The sequence below is a fragment of the Carassius auratus genome, chromosome 2, assembly GCF_003368295.1.
Source record: "Carassius auratus strain Wakin chromosome 2, ASM336829v1, whole genome shotgun sequence".
Taxonomy (NCBI): Eukaryota; Metazoa; Chordata; class Actinopteri; order Cypriniformes; family Cyprinidae; genus Carassius; species Carassius auratus.
In genome coordinates, this window is record NC_039244.1 from 24650633 (window position 1) to 24677126 (window position 26494).

The following is a 26494-nucleotide window of genomic DNA, read 5'->3' on the forward strand; positions in this document are numbered from 1 at the left end:
CCAATCAGTGTAATTCTAGTATTATTTATATAATATCATAGTATTCATTCTCATTTAGAATGAGTTTTTATTTTTAGCTATTTTACATTTTCTTTAATATCCATTTGCCATTTGTATTAGTTTATATATATATATATATATATATATATATATATATATATATATATATATATATATATATATATATATATATATATATATATATATATACACACTATACACTAATGAGCTGTGGACACTGATGTAAATGAATTACACCTGAGGTAAATGAAAATCAGTTTTATTGCCGTCTTTTCGCAGTTGAAACACTGATTGAGCAGTTTGAAGTTCCGCTCATGCATTTGTTCGATACACAAGCGTACCGAACCGAAAGGCCCATACTGAAAATGTTCTGTATGAATACGTGTACCAGATCCCACCTAAATCCCATAATCCCCTTGGATTAACGTGTCCTTGATTCATTAACTGTTTGTATTGTTTTTTTTAATCAATCTTGTCCAGGGTAACTTTGGGATGGTGGAACTGTGTCTGTACGATCCTAAGGGAGATCAGACAGGTGAACTGGTGGCCGTCAAATCTCTGAAAACAGAAAATGAGAGCAGCAACCTGAGGAAAGAAATCAGCACCATCAGAAACCTCTACCATGAAAACATTGTCAAATACAAAGGCATCTGCAGTGATGAAGGCAAGTCATGAGCACACCTACATACACAAACAAAGCCCTGTTTACACAAAGTATTCACACTGGTTTCTAATCTCTATGACTGTATACCTCAGTTACTAAACAAATATACACCCAGTTTATATATACCTACTGTTTTATTGCTTGGGGTGAATGTATCACTCAGGAGGAGCAAACATCAAACTCGTTATGGAGTATTTGCCTGCTGGCAGTCTGAAAGACTACTTGCCCCGTAACAAATCCAACATCGATCAGAAGAGACTGCTGCTTTATGCTCTTCAGATATGTCAGGTAATATAGCCAATACAACAGATGCCTATAGATAGCTTTTCCCATGAGCTATGTTTTCAATTATTTAAAAAAATATATATACTTAAGCTTTCACATGCCAATTTTCAATATTTTGTATCAAATGCAGTTACATGCAGATATTTTTATTTGTGACTTAAGTGTCCAAATATTTTTTTTTTTAGGCTACACAACAGTAGCGATCACTGTGAATAACTGCCATCTTTTAATAGAAATCTTGTATTTGTCAGGGTATGGAGTACCTGGGATCTCAGAACTACATCCACAGGGATCTGGCAGCGAGAAACATCTTGGTGGAGAATGAATCCCTTGTGAAGATCGGGGACTTTGGTCTGACTAAGAGCATCAAAGATGATAAGGACTATTACAAAGTGACTGAAGAACAGGACAGTCCTGTGTACTGGTAAAGAAAAACTCATTCCTGCTTATGTATCTTTGAACATTTTAATCACTATGTAAAGCACAGTTTTAATATGTATTGCTTTTAAATGTGTTTAATATTTCTGTAAAAGAAAAATGATTAATACATCTGAAAAGCTATTACCTTCTTCCTTTTAATTCAAACACCATGCTGACCTTGAAAATGCAACATATTTTGTTTTATGAATATTGCCGGCGTTAGCTGCAGCAGAAAGGAAACCGGATCCATGAGCAGCAGACTTTATTCAGAAGCTAACATAAAACTCCAGAACAGGGAAGAAACAACGAACATAACGCAACGTACAACTGACAATAAACTGAAAGAACCATGGGGCTTAAATAGACAGGACAAACAAAGGGGGAACCTAACTAAAACACACCTGAACTGAGGAACCTCATCAAATCCAGCAATAGAAACAAACAGGGAGAGAACGGAGGAGATCTGAGCTAATTAACAGACTAGGAGATTAACGAAGAACCTCAGACCTGAACAGAACAGAGAAACAGAATAAAAACAAACTCTAAACCAGAACTAACAAACCATAACTGTGAAAAATATAGTACTTTTTTAAAATTACACACACACACACACACACACACACATATATATATATATATATGTATATATATATATATATATATATATATGTATGTATATATATATATATATATATATATATATATATATATATATATATATATATATATATATATATATATTAGTGCTGTCAAAATTAGCGCGTTAACGCATTCGATTAATTTGAAATATTTAACGCGTTAAAATAAAATAACGCAATTAACGCGGTTGCAGTTTTTTTTATTTCCAGTTGTGGCCTATGTGTGTTCAACGTGCAAAGAAATATGGATAAGACCAAGGAAGGACATTTAGACGGAAAGTTTCAGTATAAAACTCTGCCGGATTACTCTTCAGTCTGCCACAAGAAACATTACTCTTCATTCAGTCTGCCACAAGAAACAGCAACATTAAAATCATGAACTCAAATGTCATTGTTTAAAAAAAAAAACAATGACTGTAACAGTGCGTAAATCAGACCTTTCTGTAACGCTAACGTTAATAAGCTTAAACGAAATAATTGTGTAGCGGAGTATTTTTTGTACACAGTGCCGCGAACTGTCAATCACTCCTGTGCGCGTGCATCACTGTCCTCCTCAGCTGCAGCAACTTGCGCTCTCTCTCTTCATCAAGTTTTAAAACAAAAAGGGGACAAAAAGATCATATTGTCTTTGTGCATAGGCTATAGATTAATTAGATAAATAAATATCTAAATTTGTGCCTTGCCGTCTACGGTATTTTTTTAGAACTTAGAAAAAAGATGCTGCAGCCAATGAACAGCCAGCGGGGGCTGCAGGACGACTCAACCTCCGCAGACAGTTTTTAATGTTTATCAGACAATAAATACTCAAGATTTTGCTTTAGTATAACTCACAACGAGTTTCACACACCTTCTCCGGCCACGTTGAGTTGTTGACACTTAACAGCGGGAAAAGCGACACATGCGCTATTCACTTGTATAACTTAAGGGTGAATGGGTAATGTAGTTTCTGCTCTGGGTGGGATGAATTAGGAAGCTTGCATTGTGAAGGGCGCTCTGAAAATCGGCGGTGCAGGTAAAAGATTAAAACCTCTATTAAAACAGATGTCCAAATGAGCGTACCGGTACGCTACAAGCACGTTCTGGGCGCACGGAGAGGTGGCAGTACTCTCAGCTCAAGAGCTATATTTGGAAGTGGCGGTACTGAGTACTGGTGCATACTGGCCCACTTAAAGCACTGGCAATGACTATACTTTGGAATTTTTTTGCAGTCCACTTAGAATTCAACATGGAAATCATTTTTGTTTTTCATTGGCATTGATTGTTTTGAAATTCAAATGGTACTTACATGCCTGTGTTTTTATTTCTGTAATAAATATGGCTTTCAAGCCAACAGTTAATTTGGAGGATATTGATGGTTTATTGCAGGTATGTTGTTTACATGAGAAAATCTGTGTTACAAGTTAAACAAAAATTCCAATAAACAATCATATTTTGAATTTAAATATTTTGAATTTAAATTTAAATGTCTTGAGTTTACATTAATTATTTACATTTTACATTTACATATCCAAAAAGTTTCAGTCTTTTAATTGCGATTAATCGCGATTAATCGCGATTAATTTTTAAAAATTGTGCGATTAATTAGTTAATTTTTTTTAATCGATTGACAGCACTAATATATATATATATATATATATATATATATATATATATATATATATATATATATATATATATATATATATGTATGTATGTATATATTTATAAAGAACATTTCTACACTTTGGGGTCAGTAAGATCAATTTTGTAGGTAATATTTTTATTCAGAGAGGATGTATTAAATTGATTCAAAGTAACACTAAAGACACTTATAATTTAACAAAATATTTCTATAAACGCAGTTAAAAAAATCATAAATAATAAATTAAATGCAGTTCATTTAATAATGTAACATGGTTTTCCACAGAAATATTAAGCAATGTTTTCAAAACTGGTAATAAGAAATGCTTCTTGGGCATCAAAAAAAGTGGAGAATTAAAAATCAGCTTTACATTACGGAAATAAATAGAGGGAAATAGAAAACTTATTTTAAACTCTTACTGACCACAAAGTTTTCAATTGTTACATTGATCTTTATTTTAGTTTGTGTTGTTGTTATACTGCAGACACTACAATTCACTAATTGTTTTAAAAAAAAGCATGTGTTCAGCAAGGTTTTTTTTATGTTTGTATGTCCAAAGTTTTACTGTATATTTGCATAGATGTTAACTGAAGGTCCTGCTGAACACGGGTCATGAATTTGTCATCTGTCTGTGTAGGTATGCTCCAGAATGTCTCATTAATCGGAAGTTCTATAAGGCATCTGATGTTTGGTCATTTGGGGTCACTCTTTATGAAATCATGTCCTACTGTGACCGTGAGAACAGCCCTCCACAGGTGAGCATTACAAAGCTCACAATAACTTATTTGAATACATCAGGTATTATAATCACAGTGGCTCATTTGCTAATTCCTGTTCTGATATGTTTCTCTGGTAGGTATTCCTGAAATCGATTGGCCGGTCTCACGGGCAGATGACCATGGCCAGGCTGGTAGATGCTCTTGAGAAAGGCTGGAGGATGCCTCGTCCAGATACATGCCCTGAAATGGTGAGATATTTGACTTTGGAGAAGCAGTTTCCCTGATATGACTGTATATCATATTATATTATGGGTAGTTTCTTCAAGAGATGTGTGTCTGTGGCTGCAGGTGTACACTCAGATACGCAGGTGCTGGAGTCAAGCCCCAGAAAACAGAGTGGACTTCAAGAGCCTAATCGAAGAGTTTGAGTTTTTCGTCAATAGAGAAAACATCTAGCTTCCATTCATCCGATCCACCTACAGAATTCAGATGCTTTTTTTATTTGTATGTGTCTTGTTTATTATACTTAGAAACATTATGCACATTACTTTCTCTTTAAATCTTTGCCATTTAATCATCTACCTCCAAAAACACGTAAAGGGTTAGTTCAACCAAAAATTAAAATTAGGCTGTGTTTTACCCCCCCCCCCCCTGCTCTGAGGCATGCTCTGAGGCATGCTCTGAGGTGTATATGACTTTCTTTTTAATGACGAATGCAGTCTGCGTTATATTGTACTTGATCTTTCAAGCTCTCTCATTGCAGTCATGCATTTTTGTATGAAAAATATCCATATTTAAAACATATTGTAAATGGACGCAGTTCCAGGGGAATTACGCATAAGGTCAGCTTTGCACATGCGCCGGTGAGTCTCATAAAAAAAAATAGAGAAGAAAGTCATATACACCTAGGATGCCTCGGGGGTTAGTAAAATGCATCCTAATTTTCATTTTTGGGTGAACTAACCCTTTAACATACTGCTTAGCACTCAACAAGTATCAAGTATTAAAAAGGTTCATAAAAAAAACAAAAAAAACGCTGAAGCTATATCAAATTTACGGCAAGATTTACTTACAGCTTACACCAGTGCAAACCCTGTTAAAGCATTAAAAACGACTGTCATGAAACGGCATGGGTGCAGTCATTAGGCTTGTTCGAGATTCATCATCACTGCGCGGAACGAATCAGCGTATGACATCAAAATACGGCGAGTGTGATTAGAGTGCAGTTAACTCTCTAAGCTTCAAAATCACTTGCTCTGTACTTTGATGTCACGCACCAGTCGGTCTGCACAGTGCTGATGCATCTAAAACAAGCCTATTTTTGCGGCTGACTTTATTTGGATATACATTTGTAATAAGGTTTGAGCTAGCCAGTTAACTGGCATTATTTCTATTGTGGTATTGTGGCATTATCTAAAGCTCAAAAAAGCATGTCTTAACCCATTTTGCGCTTGACATAACACTATAGTTGCTAATTTGCTCTGCTCTTGGTAGATTGCATTGGTCATTATGAAAATGATCTGGTTGTGTGTTCTTTCATTTTCTCATCGTCAGTAGATCATTCACAGAGCTTAACATTCCTTTTGGCGCTTTTATTGGATTGCGATTTAATGCTAATTTGCTTAATTGATTAGTAAATATGGCCCATAATGTAAAAAAATACATGTATTGTTTTAATTACAGAAAAAATGCAGACGTGCCTTAATATCACAGGAGACATATTTGATAGGAGTGTAACGGTCCATGTATTTGTCCAGAACGGTAACGGCACTGATGTCACGGTTCAGTTCATGCAGTCAGACGACAAATACAGTCAGTCATAGGCCCTGTCCCAAATCCCACCCTAAACCCATGCAGTCTTCCTCTGAGTTCACACTTTCGTGATGTAATGCTGCTTTGACTGTCGGATAGAAGTCTGCTGCTGAGCTTGCCTCAGTGTGGGCTCGGCAGCAGTGGGGCATCCAGGGCGCATAGAGACCCTTCTGAAAGCTAAAATGACAAATGGGACACCCTACAGTCTTATTTATATGAATGTATGAATGGGTTTATATGAATGTATCTCTGGGAGGAACTGACCGTCTACAGAAATGTTTTGATGGCATTTTCTTTTCCTCTTACCTCCATATAATACATATTAAAGTAGTGTTTATAAGTGCAGGTAACAAAGGAAACTCTATATTGCTGCTGTTCCACAGGCGCCACCTGCTGTCAGAGAATAAATTAGCATTTTAATTCAGTCCGTCTCATTTCAAAAATCTAAAGTTAGACCATTCTGTTTTTGCTTGAAATTATACAATCTAATTCAAATCAAAAATAATTGCTCATGTTAAATGTATGAATTTCCCCTTGATCGAACCTTGACTCAGAATCTGAGGTACATACCGAACCGTGACTTCTGTGTACCATTACACCTGTAGTATTTGTTGCATTTTACTGGAAAATATTTAGCAGCTTTTCCACTGTTGGGCTGAATAGTTTTAAGAACAGTAAGAAATTATATTTCCACTTCAGCTCTGTTCGGCACGGCATCATTAAAAACCGTTCAAGGCCCGAAACCATGCAGGCAGAAAATGTGTAGTGGTGTCTCCACTCAGGATTTGTCAGTTGTTTGTTGTCTAGCCACTAGTTTCTCTCTATATGAGTGGAGCAAACAGAAACATCTGGTCATCCTTAATAACACAGACACTAATTACATCTCATATATACTGTATGTAAACACTTGCATTACCAAGGTATCGACTGACACATTTGTATTATGAGCTCTGTTATCAGATCCACTGTGGAAATCATGTCCAATGGAATGGTTAAGCGATGAGGATGGTTCAGCCTGATGGTGGAAAAGCACCTTATTACAGACTTGGATGGATGGATGGATGGATGGATGGATAGATAGTTAGGTAGGTAGATCGATCGATAGGTAGGTAGGTAGGTAGATAGATCTATTAAAATGCAGGGTGGATAAATATTGTCATTTCATTTTATTCTTTTTTTAAATAGTCTTACTGGATGTTATATTCAGTTGATTTAAGATTTTTACTCAAGCTTGTATGTAATGAGAGGAAATGTGTAACAGCAACTCACATGTTGCACTGTGCTTGAATAAGATCATCTGTCTTATGCCATTTGACTTTGTATAGCTGATGAATTCATCTGAAGCTGAAATGAGGAATATCAGTGAATTTTGGCAGATCACATCAGATTGTATTTCAGAACTAACATCTTGAAGAGATCAACACGTGTCATGCAGAATGTTGGTAAAGCAAATGGTTTGCCTGTAGCAAAGATTGCAAATAAAGCTCTAACAATAGATTTGCTGATGCTCTTTTGATTTATTCAGCAGTAGGCAAGAGTGTGAACTATAGAGTGAATATAGAGGCCACTACGTCATACTACTATGTGCATGTGACCTGTAACCTGTTAAGATTTGATTGAGAATTTTGCTGATCATGGAAGAGGCTTGATTGCAATAAAAAAAAAAAAAATTATATATATATATATATATATATATATATATATATATATATATATATATATATATATATATATATGTATATATGTTATACAAATAATAATAGAAAAATGTACTTTAGAAGTTCAGACTTTTGGTAGTACTGCAATAACCAGAGTTTATTTACTTGTATCTACACAGGTTTAAAGACTTATAGGAAGATTTTAGGTTGCATTATTTGAATGTTATTTACATTTAAAGGTACATTTTGCAGTTTAGGTTATTTAGGGGAAAAAATTTAAACATGAAATATACCGGCTGTTGTCAAAATTCCTGTATTAGGAATATATAACACTCTCTCTTCTCAGAATAACCGAGAAAATATTTAGTCAGAATTTACTGAATCTACTGCATAAACCAAAACTGTACTTAAACGGTTAGTTCACCCAAGAATGAAAATTAGTCCATATTCTACTCCCCCTCGAAGCATCCTAGGTGAATGTGACATTCTTCTTTCAGAATAATCCAGTCAAAGTTATGTTAAAAATTGTCCTTGCTCTTCCAGTCCTTTCAATGGGGTAAGCGGGTGTTTGTTGTCAACTGTTCAGAAGATGTGAAATAAAGCGTCTGCATCTGTAATGAAACATCCCCCTGTAGCGAATCCATGCGTAATCTGAAGACGTGCAGGTGGAAGATGGAAGACGTACAGTATTGTTCAAAATAATAGCAGTACAATGTGACTAACCAGAATAATCAAGGTTTTTAGTATATTTTTTATTGCTACGTGGCAAACAAGTTACCAGTAGGTTCAGTAGATTCTCAGAAAACAAACAAGACCCAGCATTCATGATATGCACGCTCTTAAGGCTGTGCAATTGGGCAATTAGTTGAAAGGGGTGTGTTCAAAAAAATAGCAGTGTCTACCTTTGACTGTACAAACTCAAAACTATTTTGTACAAACATTTTTTTTTTCTGGGATTTAGCAATCCTGTGAATCACTAAACTAATATTTAGTTGTATGACCACAGTTTTTTAAAACTGCTTGACATCTGTGTGGCATGGAGTCAACCAACTTGTGGCACCTCTCAGCTGTTATTCCACTCCATGATTCTTTAACAACATTCCACAATTCATTCACATTTCTTGGTTTTGCTTCAGAAACAGCATTTTTGATATCACCCCACAAGTTCTCAATTGGATTAAGGTCTGGAGATTGGGCTGGCCACTCCATAACATTAATTTTGTTGGTTTGGAACCAAGACATTGCCCGTTTACTAGTGTGTTTTGGGTCATTGTCTTGTTGAAACAACCATTTCAAGGGCATGTCCTCTTCAGCATAGGGCAACATGACCTCTTCAAGTATTTTAACATATGCAAACTGATCCATGATCCCTGGTATGCGATAAATAGGCCCAACACCATAGTAGGAGAAACATGCCCATATCATGATGCTTGCACCTCCATGCTTCACTGTCTTCACTGTGTACTGTGGCTTGAATTCAGAGTTTGGGGGTCGTCTCACAAACTGCCTGTGGCCCAAGAACAATTTTACTCTCATCAGTCCACAAAATGTTCCTCCATTTCTCTTTAGGCCAGTTGATGTGTTCTTTGGCAAATTGTAACCTCTTCTGCACATGCCTTTTTTTTAACAGAGGGACTTTGCGGGGGATTCTTGAAAATAGATTAGCTTCACACAGACGTCTTCTAACTGTCACAGTACTTACAGGTAACTCCAGACTGTCTTTGATCATCCTGGAGGTGATCATTGGCTGAGCCTTTGCCATTCTGGTTATTCTTCTATCCATTTTGATGGTTGTCTTCCGTTTTCTTCCACGTCTCTCTGGTTTTGCTCTCCATTTTAAGGCATTGGAGATCATTTTAGCTGAACAGCCTATCATTTTTTGCACCTCTTTATAGGTTTTCCCCTCTCTAATCAACTTTTTAATCAAAGTACGCTGTTCTTCTGAACAATGTCTTGAACGGCCCATTTTCCTCAGCTTTCAAATGCATGTTCAACAAGTGTTGGCTTCATCCTTAAATAGGGGCCACCTGATTCACACCTGTTTCTTCACAAAATTGATGACCTCAGTGATTGAATGCCACACTGCTATTTTTTTGAACACATCCCTTTCAACTAATTCAACTAATTGCCCAATTGCACAGCCTTAAGAGCGTGCATATCATGAATGCTGGGTCTCATTTGTTTTCTGACAATCTACTGAACCTACTGGTAACTTGTTTGCCACGTAGCAATAAAAAAATATACGAAAAACCTTGATTATTCTGGTTAGTCACATTGTACTGCTATTATTTTGAACAATACTGTATGCATCAAGCATGCATGCATTTGGGAAATGTAGGAGCAAAGGAAACATATTTTCCTTACTTTAGCAAAGGAAAAACTCCTCTTGGTTTTCCATTTTTTTCCTTTTTCTTTACAAATCTTCATTTTGTGCTTCTAATTTGTGACCAGCGTTTTATTTCGCGCTCGTCACTAACCACGTGGCACTGATGAACTACGACATCTGCCTGCAGGACTTGCGGTTCCCCACAGTCAGCAGAAGTGAGAGAAAAAAGTTTTTATTGTGTTTGAAATCTGTATATTTATCTTACAAAAATGCATGGATTCGCTACAGGGGCCTTTATTCACCCCCCCCCCCCCAGAGCTATGTGAGGGACGTTTTATTACAGATGCACGCACTTTATTTCACGTGTTCTGAACTGTTGACAACAAACACCTGCTTACCCCCCACTGAAAGGCAATTTTTTATATAACTTCGGTTGGATTATTCTGAAAGTCACATATGCCTAGGAAGCTTCGAGGGTGATTCTTGGGTGAACTAACCCTTTAACTTGTATCTGGTATCAGTATTTACCAGCTGCATCTCATTTCAGCCAAGGTATTATCGGAGTTTGTTTATGAGTGCTGCGGATGGAGGTTGGGTAGCGCATTCACGAATACAACTTTCGTCAGTGCTTGTCTTATGAATATTAATTGAGTCCTGAACACATTGCTCGGTAACCTTCCTGGAGCGTCAGGTGACATAATTAATATTCATAAGCTAAGCAATGGTGACAGCTAGAGGTTGTTTTCTGATGATGCGAGAAAATGCTGCAATTCTACTTTTCGTTGAAAGCAATATATATATATAAAAAAGAAAAAGAAAATGTAAATTTGAGATTTAATATAATCATGTAATAACAGTAGGGCCTCTTCGCCCGGTTCTTTCATGTATCTGTGAAAGCTGCAGGGCAATGGTGACGAGCTCCGCCAGCGCCACCTGTGACAGAAAACAAATCAAAACAAAAAGCATATTACTCTTAACATTTTTGCTTGTTTTATAGATGCGTGGGTAAGACCTACATATGTGACTCTGGTCTACATATGAACTGTGCTGGGTTGTCTGTTACTGATTCTGAAATTTACATTACAAAAATTGTAGCTGGTAGCTTAATCTACTACATTACACCCAAACTGGGTTTTGTTATGGAACTGCAGGGGGTTCTTGATTTTAGATGGGTTTAAATGTTAATCTAATAATTAATTGTCACAGAAATGTAACATATAAATAACAACAACAAATATTTATTTGTTTACTTGCATGTCATGTGACCATTAACTAACATAAGAGAACAGTGAACATGCAAATGCACTAATTACTTAACTACCTTAAAATCTCAGGGAGTACTTCAAGTCATTTATTAGCTGACAAAAGAGTTTGGCAATCCCTGCATTACATGTAAATGAGAACGTGAATTTGTGCATTTTAATAAAGCCTTCTCAAGACATAGTAAAACATGGTTAAAAACCCCACTGATTTATAGTTCAAATAAAAAGTAATGTGTTCATCAGTGGTTGATGCAGTGTTGAAATTTTTAAAACACTTCTTAAAAGTAAAAGTTCTGAAAAAGAAAATTCGGAATAATTTATTTGCTATTGTGTGAATAATTTGTTATCAAAATAATATGTTATCAGTAAAAAAAAAAGTAACTGTAGTCTGATTATGAATTTGATTATGAAATCCAGATCAGTTACTATCCAGCATTGTGTATGAACATTAATTTTAGAAGTATAAGTTCCATATGAAATAAGTCATCATTTACCTGTGGGTCCTGAAAGAGCTTGTTTATATCTCTCTCATAACTGTCAATATACAGACGAACTGTAGCTCCGAAACTATCAGTACCACTGAGACGAAAGATGATGCGAGAACCTCCTTTAAAAATGATCCGCAAACCCTAGAGGGAATGTTTACATGTTCTTAATGTTAAAGGGTCAGTTCATCCCAAAAATGAAAATTAAGCCATAAATCACTCACCCTGAAGTCATCCTAGGTGTATATGACTTTCTTCTTTCAGACGAATTCAGTTGGAGTTATAAAAAAAAAATTGTCTTTGATCTTTCGAGCTGTTTAATGGCACTCAGCAGGTGTTGCACTCCATTGGTCCATGAGAAGTTTAATAAAAAGCTCATCCATTAAAAAGAAAGTGTCTCAGATGCTATGGGGGGTGAACAAAGGCCTCCTGTAGTGAATTGATGCATTTTTGTAAAAGAAAAAACTAAACATTTTCAAAATGTAATAATAACTTTATCACTTTTAATTTAATTAAAGTTCCAGGCTGATGAGGTATGGGGTCGGCTTTGTGCATGCGCTGCTCAGAAGTGTGCTAAAGTGATTATGTTTTGAATATGGATATTTTTCTTACAAAAATGCATCGATTCGCTACAGAAGGCCTTTTTTTTTATTGGAAGCGCTTTTTATTAAACTTCTCATGAACTGATGGAGTGCAACACCTGCTGAGTGGCATCAAATTGCTTGAAAGATCAAATAAATTTTTTTAAATAACTGACTGGATTCATGTGAAAGAAGAAAGTCATATACACATAGGATGACTTCAAGGTGGATAATTCATGGGCTAATTGTACTTTTTGGTTGAACTAACCCTTTAATGTAGAATTTGTATACAATTTATTAGAGTAATAACAGTATGCATGTGATAAATGCCTTCGCAACTAAGCGAATCCACTATATTACCTGATTTCTTGAAATGGTTCCATCCACAGGGTCACTGTACTCAAAACTGTCTGCCGCCTCCACTTGGTATTTCTTCTCCCCCATAGTAAACACTTGCCCAATGAATGCCCTGTCTGAAAACATCAGCTCCAGATCCAGCATCATCTCCACAGCCGCATCTAAATCCACTTCCTCATAGTCAAATCTGTCACGAAGAAATGTCACCAATTTACGAACAAATATCTGCTTGGACTGCATATGTACTGTAGAAGGCATCTTTTTACGGAGAGTGCACCTGGTGTAGTAGTTCCTCCCATAGGTCCTCCAGTGGTCTGTCATAATGTCTTCTACACTTTGCCTCCTCACTGCTAGGATGGACAGCCATGCTAGCACTGCCCACAGCCCATCTTTCTCCCGTATATAATCTGAACCTATGGAGAAAATAACAAATTGAAAAAAAAAAAATTGTTTTGGCTGTTCTCTAAAAGGTTCTTTAGGGATCCAAAAGTGGTTATTCTTTTGAAACCTTAGTGCAAAGAACTTCTTCTATTAATAAGAACCTTTTATCCAATAGAAGGGTTCCATGGATGTTAAAGGTTCTCAATGGAACCATCAATGCCTTTATTTTTTAAGAGTGCATCATGCTAAATCTGTTGTCAATCAATCAATCAATCAATCAATCACCTTTATTTATATAGCACTTTAAACAAAATACATTGCGTCAAAGCACTGAACAACATTCATTTGGAAAACTGTGTCTCAATAATGCAAAATGATAGTTAAAGGCAGTTCATCATTGAATTCAGTGATGTCGTCTCTGTTCAGTTAAATAGTGTCTGTGCATTTATTTGCAATCAAGTCAATGATATCGCTGTAAATGAAGTGACCCCAACTAAGCAAACCAGAGGCGACAGCGGCAAGGAACCGAAACTCCATCGGTGACAGAATGGAGAAAAAAACCTTGGGAGATGTTGTGGGTGCTTCCTCAACTACGGTCACTTTTATGTTTCAAGGATTAAAAATAATAAATATTTTGTTGAATGAAAATCACATTAACACATTGGATGCTCAAAATGCAGTGTAGAATTTAGTGTTTTATCCTCGTCTTAGATCTAGACTTACAGTCTTAAAATACCAAATTCCATAATATAAATATGATATATTGATATATAATATTTTAGAACTAAAATCTAAGCAGAGAATGAATTAAATTAAATTATCAAACATGTTTAATAAATAAAAAAGTAACTGTTGTCTGATTACGAGTATTTAAAAATCTTATTACAAGTACTTCACTTTTTTAAATGTCATTATGTAATTCAGATTGCATGTAATCAGTTACTACCCAGAACTGCGTATATGAAACATAACATTTTTAAAGTATAAGTTCCATAAGAAATTAGTCAAAATGTAAATGGTTATTATTGATTTTTGTTTAATTTTATAATTTTAACACAATTTTAAACTGTCCCTCTGTTATTTCCAACAAAACCTTGAATATATATATATATATATATATATATATATATATATATATATATATATATATATATTTTTTTTTTTTTTTTTTTTTTTTTTTTTTACCATGGAGGCAATGGTGTTAGTGACGAGAATGAGATTATAAGAAAAGAAAGAAAACAAAAGAAAAACCCAGGTAAATAGAAACTGAGCAGACTATTTTTATTGTGTCATTTTTAATCAAGCTATAATGTGAAAATTCTACTTATGCTACCTAATTAAATTAGCCTTATACAGTCCAAAACATTGTTAGGGGTTCTTCTCAGCGGCCACACTGAAGAACCACGTTTTTGTCACCAAAGAACCTTTCAGTGAACATTTCTTAAAATAAACCTTAATTTCTTAAAATTTTTCTCCAAGTAAGAAGAACTTAACACACAACTGGTAGGTTATGTACAATGCCTGCACATATTCGTCAAACTACTTTTCAGCCATTACCTTCAGCAAGTAGGAAGACAATAGGAAAACAGGACGGAAGCCAAAACCTGTGCTGTGTCTGAAATCGCTCACTCATTCACTCATTCACTAGTCCCTATATAGTGTATGAAGGTTGAGTTCACTATATCAGGAAGGAGTGAACAAATGAATAAGGGAACGGATTCGGACAGTGACGTATAGCCTACACTGCGTGTCATGATTCTGCCCTTGTGTCCTTGATTTTTCCTAGTCTTGAGGCAGGATCATGGCAGACCCGTGTTTTGTGTACAAGCACATGGCCTTGCCTTTGGGCCATGTGCTTGTGTTGTCTCGTTCCCTTGCCCCGCCCCCCTTGTTAACCTAGTCGTGTCTTGATTGTCCCATCTGTGCCACCTGTCGTGTCTTGATTGTTCCCCCTATTTAGATCTCCTAGTGTGCTGTCTTGCGTCGGTTCATTGTATGTTCCTCACCTGTGATTGAGATTTGTTCCCTAACATTTGTGTTTGTACCTCGTCTGAGATTATTCCACAGCTACGATTGTTCCTGAAGAAGTGTTTTGTATTACTGTGAGTGTTTATTTGTAGTTAGTGTTCAGTGTCTTTGTTTGCCTTGTTTATTGTGTTCTGCAGAATTATTTAGTGTCTTCCCTAGCCAGTGTTTTCCCCCTCGTGGGTTTTTGTTTTTCCCCTTTTTGTATAATAAATCCTGTGTTGAGTTACTTCCTGTCTGCACCTGAGTTCCTCCCTTGCAAACCCTGACAGAATGAACCGACCACGAAGGAACTCAGCAGACAGGAGGCAATGCTGGATGGCATCAGCCAGCCAGCGAGATTGTTTTGAGGGCTCTTGCCTTGTGGTGTTCCGGGGGACCAGGGGAGGTCGTTCCGGAGCGAGCGGGCGAGAGGAGGAGCCCCAGAGGTCCCCACCTACCCAGCTGCCAACGATCCCAGAGGGTCGTGTCCTGGCCGTGGCAACCCTGGGGGATCAGTTAGGTCCCTCCCAAGATCCTGAGGCAACTCCCACTACCTTAAGTCTCCCCAACAAGCGAGGGAGACGGTTTTCATTGGAGTCAGCTTCAGAGTCTTCGGCGTCCGAGGCTGCCCTGCCCGAGACCAAACTCCCCCAACCCGCCTCTGACCCAGCTGTAGCCTCTGCACCGCGCCCGAGGAGGAAGAGGAGGAAGAGGGGGCCTGCCGGTCCTGTGACCCTGTCTCCTCCCGTGCCAGCAGCGGTGAGCGCTGGCGTGCCCGTGCCAGCAGCGGAGAGAGCTGGCGTGCCCGAGCCAGCAGCGGAGAGAGCTGGCGTGCCCGAGCCAGCAGCGGTGAGCGTGCCCGAGCCAGCAGCGGTGAGCGTGCCCGAGCCAGCAGCGGAGAGCGCTGGCGTGCCCGAGCCAGCAGCGGTGGGCGTGCCCGAGCCAGCGGCGGTGAACGTGCCCGAGCCAGCAGCGGTGAGCGCTGGCGTGCCCGAGGCGGCAAAGAAGAAAGCCGTATTCAAGTTGGCAGTCGTGAGAGCGGAGGAGAGAGCCGCGGCCGACTCTGCAGCAAAGACTCTTGTACAGTCGGTCTCATCTCATAAGGAGATGCCTATTATCCTAGCTGCTAAAGCCTTTTCTGATTATTTGTCCCGTCTTGTCCAAATTTTAGAAATCCCCGTCAGTCCTGTCTTGTCCCCTGACCCTGTCCCCAGAAGTCCCAAGTGTCCAGCCGTTGTCTCCCCGTGTCCTGTTGATGTGGCCCCGTGTCCTGTTGATGTGGCCCCGTGTCCTGTTGATGTGGCCCCGTGTCCCGTTAATGTCCCCCCGTGTCCTGTGGTCCCCCCGTGTCCAGTAGATGTTGTCCCCCCGGGTCCAGTAGATGTTGTCTCCCCGCGTCCCGTAAGTCTTGCCCCGCGTCCCGTAAGTGTTGCCCCGCGTCCCTTGTCTGCTCCTGTCATGTCCCCTGTCAGTTGTCCCGAGACCCCTCCCCGCCCCTCACCACCCAGACCTGCCCGTACCCCCCGTCGTCAGCCTTCGTCATGTCCTCCTAAGATTCCTACCCCTCCCACCCGCCCTGGTCTGTCCCCCACGAACTTTGTGGTCCCGCCCCCTCCCCTTCCCTGTTTGTTTTTTTTGATTTGTCACCCCAACCCTGCCGTTGTGTATTCATGTTTGCCCTTGTTGTTGTTCGTCATGTCTTGTTGGTTTGTGTCTGTGTCCCAGTCTGTCATGTCAGTCATGTCCCGTGTTTGATGTTCCCTTGAGGAGCGTCTGGAAGCCGCTCCTTAAGGGAGGGGTTCTGTCATGATTCTGCCCTTGTGTCCTTGATTTTTCCTAGTCTTGAGGCAGGATCATGGCAGACCCGTGTTTTGTGTACAAGCACATGGCCTTGCCTTTGGGCCATGTGCTTGTGTTGTCTCGTTCCCTTGCCCCGCCCCCCTTGTTAACCTAGTCGTGTCTTGATTGTCCCATCTGTGCCACCTGTCGTGTCTTGATTGTTCCCCCTATTTAGATCTCCTAGTGTGCTGTCTTGCGTCGGTTCATTGTATGTTCCTCACCTGTGATTGAGATTTGTTCCCTAACATTTGTGTTTGTACCTCGTCTGAGATTATTCCACAGCTACGATTGTTCCTGAAGAAGTGTTTTGTATTACTGTGAGTGTTTATTTGTAGTTAGTGTTCAGTGTCTTTGTTTGCCTTGTTTATTGTGTTCTGCAGAATTATTTAGTGTCTTCCCTAGCCAGTGTTTTCCCCCTCGTGGGTTTTTGTTTTTCCCCTTTTTGTATAATAAATCCTGTGTTGAGTTACTTCCTGTCTGCACCTGAGTTCCTCCCTTGCAAACCCTGACACTGCGTGTGAGACTTGGAGCTGTTGCAAAAAAATTGCCATATGTACTTTTATATTACATGTACCTAATTTTAGAAAATAATACTAATAGCAATAATACTCAATTACTTTATATTGCAGTTATACATACCTCCGCGTCAGCTGTGTGGTTTCATCGATGGTATATAATTTTTTTTTTAATTTTATGTTCATAATCATTAAATGCTATTGAAATAAGTACTGAGAACAAAAATAAACACGTTCATAATTATGAATTTATTATTTTTAGTATCTTGACACTTGTAGAGCGTCCTCAGCATAGACAGTAAAAGAAATGGACACAGCGACCCCATTGGAACTCAACTGAGACAAGTGAAGCCCATTTTTAGCGTTTTTTATCACTTCCGTTTCTGACGCGCAGACTCAAACGAAGCTTGACGACGTCAACAACCTGTCTGACAGATGTAAATCTTCTAGTAGTTGTGCGTGCAAACTGCCATCGTTAATCTCGCAGAGACGGTGAGCTTGAGCGGGGAGTTCTTTGGCGTGAGTGAGCAGGAGTAAGTATTCTGATTAATTATTTTGTATAGTATTTTAAAATGTAACGCCAGTACGCCATATTAAGTTAATTGCCTGCGAGCGTCTCCTCCTGTCTGTACGGTAATGCGACAGAGAGACGAGTGGTTATGACGCAATCGTTAGCCTAGTTTTACAAAAACTGTTTCTACGGGGCCATAATGTAACATAGAAGGTAATGGAGCCATTTATACATTGTCGTGTATTTTTATAAATAAATAATGGACAAACAGAGTCTTTAAACGCCTCAGATGTAAAGTTATTCGCTGTCAAAGTGACGCCAAAATGAATGGGAGTCAATGGGAATGCTAACGCAAGTGAAGTTCTGCTACAAGATGGCGGCACCCAGCTGACTTCAACTTCCGGTCGACTTCCTTGCCGCCTGGTCCTCAGGCGACCGTTAATTTTACATCAGAATACACAACCTGTTATTAACGAAAACAATGTAAATTATCCACCAAATTATCATCATTTTTGTAAGTTAACAACGATGCCACCTCAGTAAATAAGTCAAATATTAAACTGAGTTATTGCCTACATAACATATTTTAATATAAATAATGTAGGAAAAACGTAAAAACAGAAATAATAAAGATGTAAACTTCATCACTCATTCAAACTCGCTCGCTCCCGCTCTCCACTTCACGCTACTCCAAATTGGATTGTGGGAAATAGTGCTTCAGCTAGTGTACATCGGTTGTACACTCGAAATCAGAATGAATTGTGGGTAAAAAGTAGTGGACAAATGTAGGGAATTAAGTAGTTCACTCAGAATTCGGACAGCACTACAAAATGGCTGACACCCCATATAGTGCACTATATAGTGGATAGGGAGCAGTTTCGGACACAGCACTGGACATTGTAGCAATCCCGATGTATTTCCGATGAAAAAGAGGATGTATGGTAACATGAGTCGTACATTCATTACCTGTGCCAAAACTTTCCTCCCCACACAATGAGAGACGACCTGCATCCATCAAGCTCCCAAAAAAACGCCACCCGGTCGGGGTCTCATATAGCTGGATCTTGGTGGCTTTGGCCACCCTGAATAAAACAGAAGAGTGAGTGGAAACGCAGCTGGTCCTGTTTAGTGTACATCTTTAATAGTCTGAAACACTGAGAAGAAATATTCACATGTCCAGAGCTGCACTGGTGGGCATACTCCTAGCAAAGCCTCTTACTCCTGTGTGCTGGAAGTAAGGAATGCAGAAGATGTTTGCAGCGAGGACGGCAACGGAGTCGGAGGGGTTTACAAAGAATCCGTGCTTCCCGAGGATCATATTACGGTCCTAGAAAGAGAGAGAGTGAGGCCAGGGTCAAGAAAATGTTATGCTGAGTGTAACTTGAGCACTTCTGCTTGGTCATAAAGCAACACTAATCGTAATGTATCAACACCTACACCGTCACCATCAAAAGCAGCACCGAAGTCATACTGTCCGCTCTTCATCGTCTCAACGAGGTCAGAGGCATGGATCAAGCTGGGTTCTGGGTGGCAGCCTCCGAAGTTCTCCAGAGGTACGCAGTTAATGGCTGAATTTGCAGGGGAGCCCAGCTCCTCACACAGGATCTTCTTCACATACGGCCCAGTCACTGTACAACCAATGGAGGTTTAACAACAAGAGTTCAAAGAGTCAGTGCTTTTAAAAGTGCAGTATGTGATATTGACAGCTAGCGGTTGAGACAGACACCAACAAAGAAGCTGAAGAATTTAGATATGCTTTTTATTCAGATAGGAGACAGTAGAGAGACGAAAGGAAATTACTGAGTGAAGTTGCACTATATGTCGATGCATTAACTATGAGGCTATTGGCGAAGACAAATTTTATGAAAAACAACTGTCATGTTCACACTGCCCCAACAGACATACTGATTGAACAAACAGATTACATGTAAATTACTTTATTTTTTACGTTATAAAATTTTTTTACTATAAAACTATACTAATAAAATGCATTTCAAGTTAATATTTTTAAACAAACTAAATTTCTACTTCATCATTAAAAATCATATTTAATGTAAAATATGAATAGTACTTATATTAGTAATTATAATAATATTTTTAAATACACGCCATACAAGTTTAAACAGAAATTACATTAAAATTATATTTTAGTTTGCCATAAACATCAGTGCATTTTGCAGCACATCATATTTTAAAGTACTAAAATGCTAAATCATTCATTAAGCCTGTGCAAAGTTATATCCATTTGTAAAAAAGAACATTCTTACTAGTGCTGGGGTGAAAACATTTTAAACATTTAACTGGAGAGAGAGTGAGAGAAAAAAAGAGAGAGAGATTTAAAAAAAAGAAGATAAATTTAACTACACAATTAACAACCATGCAATGCATGTAAATCTAAATCTTTTTTATTCATGCAAGCATACCTTAGAAGAAGCAAACTCTACCCACAACCTACATTTTTAAGCACAGCAGTTGATCCAACTAGTCAACTTCACAGCTCAAATAACATGCATGAATGCAGAAGATTCCTTTCATTTCAAGGGGCTCATCAATGTGGGATGGTGTTACCCCTTGAAAGCTGAGAGCCGTGCTTGGTTTTAGTGTTGTGTCAGATAGCTCGTCTTAATCATTAAGATCACTGCACATCTATGGAAACTCAATCTCACACAGAAGAGGGCAGCAACACAAGCCTAAACTCATCCCCGTCCAACTGGCACACATGGAAGCATCTTATTCCATTAAGTAGATGCAGCTGCTGCTCTAAATGCTCTTTGCAAAATATGGGAAATGGACTTGATGAAGCGTTAGCTATGGTGGTAACTCAATGGCTATATCAGTCTGCTTCTACATCAGTGAAAAGAAATATGGTTCCTCACCTCCATGCATGGCATCTAAACGGATTTGTATGTGGTTGTCTCCTGACAGAAGCTCCTTTAGAACAGCGAAATCGAAGATATTCCTCAGTGAGTTGGCATAGGATTCAACTGGATCCACAATTTCCACTGCATGACAGAACATCGACAGGACATGCATCCATTTGATTCATTTCACATTAAAAGATGCCATTCTTTTGAATCACAGCTCAGACGTTGCAAATGTTTTCACCTGTAAAAGGTTTAAATTTGTTCTCCAGGTCGAAGGACTGCTTGCCGATAGTCCCCAGATCGACTCTGAGTTCAGGACAGATGGCAAACTCCTCTATGGTTCTGCTCAGTTGGAAGATTTTATTTGTGACAGCCTCTGGTGCTGGACCTGTATGGAGGAATCATCAATAACTCAAATGAAAAGTATCATTAAAGCAGATGTTGTAAGACTGGGTCTACCTTATCTTATCTGATCTGACAAGAGGGTTTACATTTTACCACAAAATAAAATAAATAAAATAAATAAATAACTTGCTTGAAGAAAATGAAGCTTACATCATTACATTTATGTTTATTATGACTTAACTATTTATTATTATTTATTTCTTTTTCGCATAGTGCCTTCATGTAAATTTAGCACATTTCATTACATATTTTTATTACAGTAAAACCAAACATTGTATGTATTTATTTTATTTTATAATTATGTGTATTGTATTTACACACACACACACACACACATGCACACTATAATAATAAAATATATATATATAATTTATCATGACTATTTTCTATTTTTATGATGTCAAAGCTGAATTTTCAGCATCCTTACTCATCTTCAGTTTCACATGATCCTTCAGAAATCATTGTAATATATTGATTTGGCGATTTAAAATCATTCTTATTATCAATGTTGAAAACATTTATTTGAAATCAGTGTATTACATTGATTCAATTCTTGCTGAATAAAAGTATGTAAAAAATAAAATCAATTTCTTTTAAAAAAACTTACTCCAAACTTCTGAATGATAATGTTTGTCTGTATATATATATATATATATATATATATATATATATATATATATATATATATATATATATATATATATATATATATATATATTAGTAAATATATTATAAAGATAGTAAAATATGCCATGGTTAAAATTTTCTATTAAATCAAAATCATTTAAAATTAAATTAATGTGAGCTTTTTAATGCCGTAATAACATTATCTCACTTTTGGTTAAAAATGCATGTACAGTAGTAAATGTACTATTTCAGTAATGAGAATCTAATGAAAATCAAACCATACAGATATATACAAATCAACGCTAAAGTAAAATGTCATATAGTATAATAGAATAGTAATATAAACTGCTAAACTGCCATGAACACAAAGTCACTGGGACGTAACTCTTTATGATCTTAACATATGCTTCATTTTATATACATATTTGATTTCTTTAATTGATTTTTGGGTGAAATATTACAAATAGGGCCGGGACTTTAACGCGTTAATTGAGATTAATTAATTACACAAAAAATAACGCGTTAACTAAGATTAATATATTACAGAAAAAAAAATTCCCGCATTTTTAATAACTTATTTTTGCACCGCGGAACGTTTCTCACTGGATGAGTTTCGGCGGACCGATTATACTGAAGCACCAACTAGCGTTCGCATATCACCGCAGCAGCACATCGAGCCTCAAGTATCACCTCAATGCCAAACATATAGCAGCTAGCGTGGACTTTACACTTTATGTTGAACTATGTATTATTTTGTTGGTGCAACAGTTTATGTTGGAATCTTTATTGTTTTGGCCAAGGTTATTGAGAGTTGGACTTAGTATGTTATGGCCTCTGAAGCAACAGAGAGATGTTTTCTAATAGTCAGTGTTTCCAATTTCCTGAATGTAATTGACAGTATTGTGTTTTACTTAAAAAAAAAAAAAACACTTTACAGAAGGTTCCAGCACCTATAAGCTTCCTGAATTTCTGAAATTTTCTATTTCTAAATTGTTTCTAAATATGCTATTGCTACACTTCATGGCAAAAATTGCACTGGTCTGGTAGACTTGGTTGAACAAAAATAAACAATATTTTGTTGCTTAAGCTTATGTATTCAGTCATTATTCAATGGTATACTATAAATCCATGTGAAAAAAAATACTTCTCACTGTTCTCAGGTCAAATATTTATATGCGATTAAAATGCGATTAATTTAGATTAATTAATTACAAAGCCTCTAATTAATTAGATTAATTTTTTTAATCGAGTCCCGGCCCTAATTACAAAGACAATTTTCCATCATCTTCATAATCACATGTAAGGCATTTTACCCCCATTGGCAGAATTGAATTTGATGCCAAAGTCTCCGTCAGGTCCTCCAGGGCTGTGACTGGCTGTAAGAATGATGCCACCAATGGCTTTAATCTTCCTGATCACACACGACACAGCCGGCGTCGACATGATGCCATTCTGACCGATCACAACACGACCCACCTAACAAATTCAATAAAACATCATATGTAACGTCATCATAATGTTTGTATTGCACTTTGGAAAGACTTTAGTTTTATAGTCCACTTTAGACATTCTGCTGACTCTGCTGTAACTTTGCACCCATTGTATGTCATTCGAGTATTAGTATATTGTCTGCTTAATATCTGCTAATACTTTATTTTGATGGTTCCCTAACACACAGTCTACTAACTGTAAGTTACTCTGCAAATACATGCCAACTTATTCTAGTAATCTTAACCGTAACCAAACCATCTACTAATACACTGATGTGACTTCAACATATTGTTTCAATTACGGAGTTAGTTGACATATTTGCAAAGCTAGTATAATGCATAAAGTGGACTATAGAAATTAAGCAATTCCATAAATTTCAGCTGAAAATTATAGAATGTCATAATGAACTCTTTCTTTAAAAACACAAGGTATATCTAGATTTTCGATAGCAATTAATACCTGAATTTCGGCCAAAGCTGAGCACAACTCATGTATCTGCTCTAAAAAGGGCAGAGCAGCATTAGTCTTCACCAGATCAACAATAGTAACTTCACTCAACATGTTCCTTCTGCCTGCGCCAGATCTAATTGGCAAAAGTAGAAATCTATTATAGACTGTCTCACCAATTGCTTGTAATGTGCCCCAAACATATGTTTCTAACAACTGTGTCAAGAATAAATATGATTTGTTGCATATTCAGAACTGCAAAGTGGTTAGAGCTTCTTCCCTATTTCTTGGCATCAAAATATAAGATTATACAGTACAGTTTACCACAAAAGATACAGTGCAGGTGTAATGATGCATTTGAATGACAGGTGTCTGTATTCTTTCTACTTCAAAATTTCAAATTTAATTTACCAATTGTGTTACCAATTGTAATTATTTTGTGAAATGTACTGATTTCTAAGTGCAAATAGTTTCTACACCATTTTTTTTTTCAGTGTAGTGGTCCATCATAGGAAATCGTACTGTAAGAATCACAACTGACCCCGTTAGCAGCAGCCATCTGCACTATGACCCGAATGGCAGTCGAATTGAAGTAGCGTCCATCTCCACCCACCACCACGGTGGAGCCCTGCCTGTCCCGCAGGTCGATGGAGGAGAAGATGCATTGAATAAAGTTGTGCAGGTAGTTTTTTTTAGACTGGAAAACATTGGTCTTCTTCTTCAGGCCGTTGGTTCCAGGCCTCTGGTCGGGGTACGGAGAAGTAGGCAAAGTTAGCACTTGCAAGGGACTATCGTTCATTGCTCCAATCCGTTGAGGAAGAATGAAGGAGAAGCTGTTAGCTCCTCTCAGAGGAAAGAGAGAGAGAGAGAGAAAGAGAGAGTGACTGGGACGGGAGACGAAGGAGGAAAAGCCTTGTGCCCTTATGGCATTCCCCAGAGTTGGATTGAGGCCATTAATGAGCTAAAAATAAACTTGGTAACTGAACACGGCTTCTCACACATGTGCATGGGGATCACTGTCAGACAAGTTTGCCTCCAGAGGCCTGTTGAAGCAGATGCATAAGATGGCCAGCAAGGCCTCGTTCATGTGCGGCATTTACTCAGCATTTACTCAGAAGCTAAATAGAGCTGATGCTGAGTGAATGAGCCCGGGATGATCTGCCTGTAAACGCAACATGAGTTGTTTTGGCATATGTTAAGTCTCCCAGGATTATTCAAGATCCAAGGGGCTAATAAAAAATGTGCCATAGAGCTTGGATGGCGTTTAGGGACAGTTAGGGGGTTTGGGTTTTGACTGCTGCACCTCTAAAATCCTTAAGGATGAAATTTCTGTGTTGATGTGTTGTTCATGACAGGTGGTTTATCTGGCTCCAGAATGAACTGAATAAAAAAAGACCCAGGGTAAGTTCTTACCGCAACAAGACCAGGTCAGTTGGGAAAAGAAAGAAAGAAAGAAAGAAAGAAGAAATGTATCATTAGTTATTTGTATTATATAATACATTTCAGAGACAAAAGAAAATTCATACTTGGGATTTGTCTGTCATTTGCTACAGAGCAAAAGATAATTGTTACTGCCAGTATGTCCACAGATATACTGCTGCCTCACAAATGTCAAACTTTACAAAATAGATCAATTTGCCTATAGCAGATCTAGACAGGTGGAGCTGGGGGAGGTAGAGGATTTCTAACAGTGTGCTGCGAGACATCATGACAGCAAACACCGAATCAAACAATTTAAATGTTGAGCAAAGGTTGTGATAACTATCAGATTGCATTAAGGACCTATTCATGACTGCACTAGCTATGTGTCCCCAAGACTTCCGATTAATGGGATGCTGAAGTTAAATTAAATTAAATGTATGCATTTAGCAGCGACTTACAGTACATTCAGGCTATCAATTTTTACAAATCACGTGTTCCCGGGGAATCGAACCCCCAACATTGCGATTGATAGTGCAGTGCTCTACCAATTGAGTAAATAAAGGTACTAATAAAAATAATATAATAAATAAATAATACAATTTTATTGAATTTGATTGATTTCTTCTGAATATCAGCCAACCACACATTTTGACGTGGTATATAAAATAAAATATACAATAATATTTCATGACATATAAAATATATTGGTAACACATTGCCTATTAACACACATATTACTGGCATATTGGCTGTTTATTAGAGTAAGGCACATTTTAATGCCTTATTCTGCATAACCATATTTTAGATCTCTCAATCCTACCACAAACCAATTGTAACAACTACTGTACCTTACTAACTACAAATAAGCAGCAAATTAGGAGTTTATTAAGGCAAAACTAGAAGCTAATATTTAGTTAAGAGTGAGTATTGGTCCCCAAACTAAAGTGTGACCAATAAATCAAATTATGTCTTAAAAAATGAGAATAAAGTATACGTTCACTTTCTTACTCTCTTTCCTATTTCCGATTTTTTATATTTAGTTTCTGTACCTACATTTTCTGCTTAGCTGTCATGCTAATCTCGTAAAGGCGGTTGTTCTTAAAACATCAAACTATTTGGCTGTTAATTGACAGATA

At 37.6% G+C, this 26494-nt stretch overlaps 2 protein-coding genes across 2 annotated transcripts in view; one reads left to right on the top strand and one right to left on the bottom strand.

The window, feature by feature from the left end:
- Positions 1 to 7677, top strand: part of LOC113038121 (tyrosine-protein kinase JAK1-like) — a 28628-nt gene extending 20951 nt beyond the window's left edge. The window contains exons 19-24 of the mRNA XM_026195320.1: positions 502 to 685; positions 849 to 973; positions 1222 to 1394; positions 4287 to 4404; positions 4506 to 4616; positions 4717 to 7677. Coding sequence (XP_026051105.1) covers positions 502 to 685; positions 849 to 973; positions 1222 to 1394; positions 4287 to 4404; positions 4506 to 4616; positions 4717 to 4824 — 819 coding nt within the window. The 3' untranslated portion in view covers positions 4825 to 7677. The remainder of the gene's footprint in view (positions 1 to 501; positions 686 to 848; positions 974 to 1221; positions 1395 to 4286; positions 4405 to 4505; positions 4617 to 4716) is intronic.
- A 3308-nt stretch (positions 7678 to 10985) lies between these two features.
- LOC113038130 (phosphoglucomutase-1-like) lies at positions 10986 to 24889 on the bottom strand. Its single transcript, XM_026195333.1, has 11 exons — positions 24478 to 24889; positions 23312 to 23474; positions 21208 to 21354; positions 20979 to 21104; positions 19540 to 19730; positions 19275 to 19429; positions 19069 to 19184; positions 13127 to 13262; positions 12853 to 13036; positions 11921 to 12055; positions 10986 to 11097 (listed from the first exon to the last, which is right to left on the bottom strand). The coding sequence occupies exons 1-11, from the start codon at positions 24733 to 24735 to the stop codon at positions 11008 to 11010; spliced, it is 1701 nt and encodes a 566-aa protein (XP_026051118.1). The 5' UTR covers positions 24736 to 24889; the 3' UTR covers positions 10986 to 11007.
- Positions 24890 to 26494: the final 1605 nt, after the last annotated feature.